The sequence below is a fragment of the Glycine soja genome, chromosome 2 (assembly GCF_004193775.1).
Source record: "Glycine soja cultivar W05 chromosome 2, ASM419377v2, whole genome shotgun sequence".
Classification (NCBI taxonomy): Eukaryota; Viridiplantae; Streptophyta; class Magnoliopsida; order Fabales; family Fabaceae; genus Glycine; species Glycine soja.
The window spans coordinates 3,064,460-3,068,080 of NC_041003.1; the positions used below are offsets into that span (position 1 = coordinate 3,064,460).

At 34.1% G+C, this 3,621-nt stretch overlaps 1 protein-coding gene across 1 annotated transcript; it reads right to left on the bottom strand.

The window, feature by feature from the left end:
- Positions 1–246: 246 nt before the first annotated feature.
- On the bottom strand, positions 247–3,389 carry LOC114380155 (spermidine synthase-like). Its single transcript, XM_028339104.1, has 9 exons — positions 3,147–3,389; positions 2,522–2,598; positions 2,298–2,420; positions 1,708–1,812; positions 1,378–1,450; positions 1,212–1,283; positions 926–1,121; positions 686–809; positions 247–588 (listed from the first exon to the last, which is right to left on the bottom strand). The coding sequence occupies exons 1-9, from the start codon at positions 3,337–3,339 to the stop codon at positions 523–525; spliced, it is 1,029 nt and encodes a 342-aa protein (XP_028194905.1). The 5' UTR covers positions 3,340–3,389; the 3' UTR covers positions 247–522.
- Positions 3,390–3,621: the final 232 nt, after the last annotated feature.

A 3,621-nucleotide genomic window follows, 5' to 3' on the forward strand; every position in this document is an offset into this window, starting at 1 on the left:
CTCCGTTGTATGTTATAATAAAAAAGAAACTGATTTTACACTTAATAAAAAATTAGTTAATGTTATTAAATTGTACAATTTTTAATTAAAAAATAAATATTTTTTTAAAATTATTTTTTTATCAAAACTTGATATTAAATATAAATCTCCTATTATATGAAGGGTATTTTAAATAGTCTTATTAAATGAGATAAAAGTTGCTAAATTCTTAAATTTAAGATTTTTATTATATAAAAGAGAATGTAGGGAGTAATTGTTATATGAGCTCTTAATAAATGGAGAAGGGCAAGCACATGCATTAAACAAAAGTTTGCTAAACTGCTAAACGAAGTTCCACAATGTCAATAATGTAAATCACTAGCAACTGAATCCATCATCTACAACTCATTTCATGAAATAAAAGTTGCTCTACATTGTCATCTTGAAGCTCTTATCCCACTGTTCATTGATGGATGGACCAATCCAGTAAAAGGATGAATGCCGACAGCCACATTTGCTCCTTCAATCCCATGAAAAATATTTTCAATTTGTTTTAGAACCAATCTTCCTCTTAGCAAAAGATGGCAAGCAGAAAGCCGCTGTATGAATCTGAAATAGAAAACAGACAAAATATAAGAGTCAAGTAAGAAAAATCAGTCGGATGTTTTGAAGTTAGTGGAAAAAGAACATGGTCGGAGCAACAAACCTCAGAGTTGTAAAATTTCAATGGTCTTGATTGCTGACTATCATTCTCATTTATAGGATTCACTGGATGCTTGAAATCAACAAGAGGACCCTCAGTTGAGCAAAGCATAAAACCAATCATCCCACTGAAATGGAAATAATCAAAACCAACATAAATATGGTTAATAATATAAATTCTAAACATAGACTATGTTTTGAAGACTGCAATGCAAATGGGAAAATAATATTTGAAAGGGCATACCTTGGGTATGTAGGAACTGTGGTCCATGCATAGTTGATAGAACCTTTGAATATTTGGCGACAATTAGCCACAATGTCCTCAATGATGTGCATATGAAGCCATATACTTTCTGCTTGAGTACACACAACTCCTCCAGGACGAAGAGCCTTTGCCACGGACGCAAAAAAGGGTTTTTCAAACAGCTCTTGAGCAGGGCCTTAAAGATATCAAATATAACTTCAATTAAAAAAATATTATATTAACTGTAAAAAGACTAGAAAACAAAAGGAACTACAATATACCCTACCAATAGGGTCGGACGAATCCACTATAACTGCATCGTAAGTTCCTTCTGGAACATTCTTCAAGAATGCAACTCCTAGATCATTGAGAGACAATCTATCATGAGAAAAATTGTCCTAAACAGTAAAGTAGTTAAGGAACATAAAAAAATATGGAGAAGCAGACCATACCATCACCAACAGTAAGTGTTACACGTGGGTCCTCAAAACCTACTGCTATATCAGGGAAAAATTGTTTAGAGACCTGCAAAGAGTGACAACTTCAATTTTGATATTGGGCTTATACTGCTATACCAGAAAACTTCATTCATTAAGCATAAAAGATTTTTTTTTAGAACAAGAAAAACATGCAATGACCAATATCACTAAGTAGAGAAAACCACTCAACTTAGAAGAACATGGAGAGCAAGACAAAATAACTATATGCAGAACAGTAGTCTGTCAATAAAATTATTTAGATTTGATTAGAGATAGAAAAGAATAATTTGGGTCATTACTCACATCGACAACCATCTTGTCTATTTCACAAATGTCTATCTTCTCTACTGAGGCATGACGAGCTACTTCCCGCAGGACTCCACCATCTCCTCCACCAATAACCAAAACCTAACAAAAAGAAAACAGCAAGGAAAAGAACAATTAATTCCATACAGCAAGAAAACAGCAAGGGATAACAGGCTAATATTCCTAATCAGCATGATGATGGACACATGGTTCAAGTCATATCTCAAATGTTATACTCCATGAGTGTCATCCTTCCTACTCTCATCAACACATGTCATTCAGATCTCTTCTAATAAGAGGTAAAAGGAACCAAATAGACAAAATAATGTTACTATGCTAAATTTAAACCGGCAGTGCACCCCAAATCAGCATGATGATGGACACATAAATGATATGAGTAAACAAATCAGTGTAGATCATTTCACAAATACTTCTACACCCCCAACCTCTATAATTATTAAAAACTACACACTACTAGTACTTCACAAACATTGTATTTTCTAACTACATAAAATTTGGTGACAAAATGGGCAAACTAGAAATATGCTAAATTCCTAAAGCTAGAGGGAGTTAAAGTATCAAAATACCTTTTTGGGGTTTGAAATAGAGCAAAGAGGAAGATGAGTGATCATCTCTTGGTAGGCACACTCATCCCTTTCTGTGAGCTGAATGACTCCATCCAAAACAAGAACCTTGCCATATGTTGATGACTGCAAAACAAAATCACAGAATACATTATTATAAATAAAACCAAAACCATAAAAAGGGCAAAAACATGTAAAAAAACAAATTTAACTGAAGCTACATATACCTGGAAGACCATGACATTCTGATAGTCAGACTTCCCTTGAAACAAAATCTTTTCCACCTTCAAGGAGTGCGCCTCCCCTGCAAATCACAATCAGATTCCAACTCATGAGAATCATTACAAAAAGATAGTACAAATATTCCGAGCCAAGAATACAATACAACAACAAAAACTCAAAGATTCACTGTTGTTACTGATAACAAATGCACCCTTTAACCAATACTAGTTCACTTCCTCGTAAAATCTCTAACGAATACAAACCTACAACCAATCAGTTAATACCAAAACACTCTTCCACCTAGCTGCTTCTTAGGAACATTAAGAAATGACACATATAAGAGCATCCTTAAAATCCAAGAGAGAAAAGGGTTCAACAACTCTAGAATCTAATAAAACAGAACCGAAAAAACAATAAATAAAAAAAAGCATTAAAGCACACAGAGATTATATAACATTCAGTTCACACAATAACCAACAGGTAACAATCAACAAAAGGGGTTTGAGATTATTTTACACCAAATAAATAAAACAATCAAACACACGGTTCCTCAAAAAAGGGTTTGAGAAAGTTTAAAAATTGAAGGTAGAGAGTGAACAAGGGAAACGAAAAGAGAGGGGTTTTACTAACCAGGCCACATTGGGCTGATTTCTGAGAACCAACCGGGAATAACAGCAGAGATACCAGGGTATTGAGGGTCATTGGGTAGCGTTGAAACGGCGTCGTTGGAGACTCCATTGGTTTGTTCTTCTTCTTCTTCTTCTTCTTCTCTAGGTCTCTTGACGGGTAAGTCTGTGAACTCTACAACGTTTTCCGCAGCCATCTTTCTCTGTGAACTGAGTAGGGACTCGTTGCCCTCTTCTACTACTGATCCCTTTTATAGGTGTTATTTTGATATTAATGATTATGTGAGAATCAATTTTTTATCTTTATTATTGCAATTATTATCTGCTTCTTTCACGTTAGGTGAGGAAACCTAATCTTAACGGACACACTCTTTGCCCTTTCTCTCTCTTTTCTGTTTCCAACATGTGTTATCTATGCAATTGATAAATAGTTGTTTTAATTGGATATAATATCTTTAAATATATAAATTCTTCTTGTA

Coding starts and splice junctions, on each gene's coding strand:
- LOC114380155 (XM_028339104.1), bottom strand. CDS start 3,339: ATGGCTGCGGAAAACGTTGTAGAGTTCACAGACTTACCCGTCAAGAGA. Junction 1,813..2,297: donor CTATTTCAAACCCCAAAAAG/GTATTTTGATAC, acceptor TCTTTTTGTTAG/GTTTTGGTTATTGGTGGAGG. Junction 1,284..1,377: donor AACACTTACTGTTGGTGATG/GTATGGTCTGCT, acceptor TCAATGATCTAG/GAGTTGCATTCTTGAAGAAT.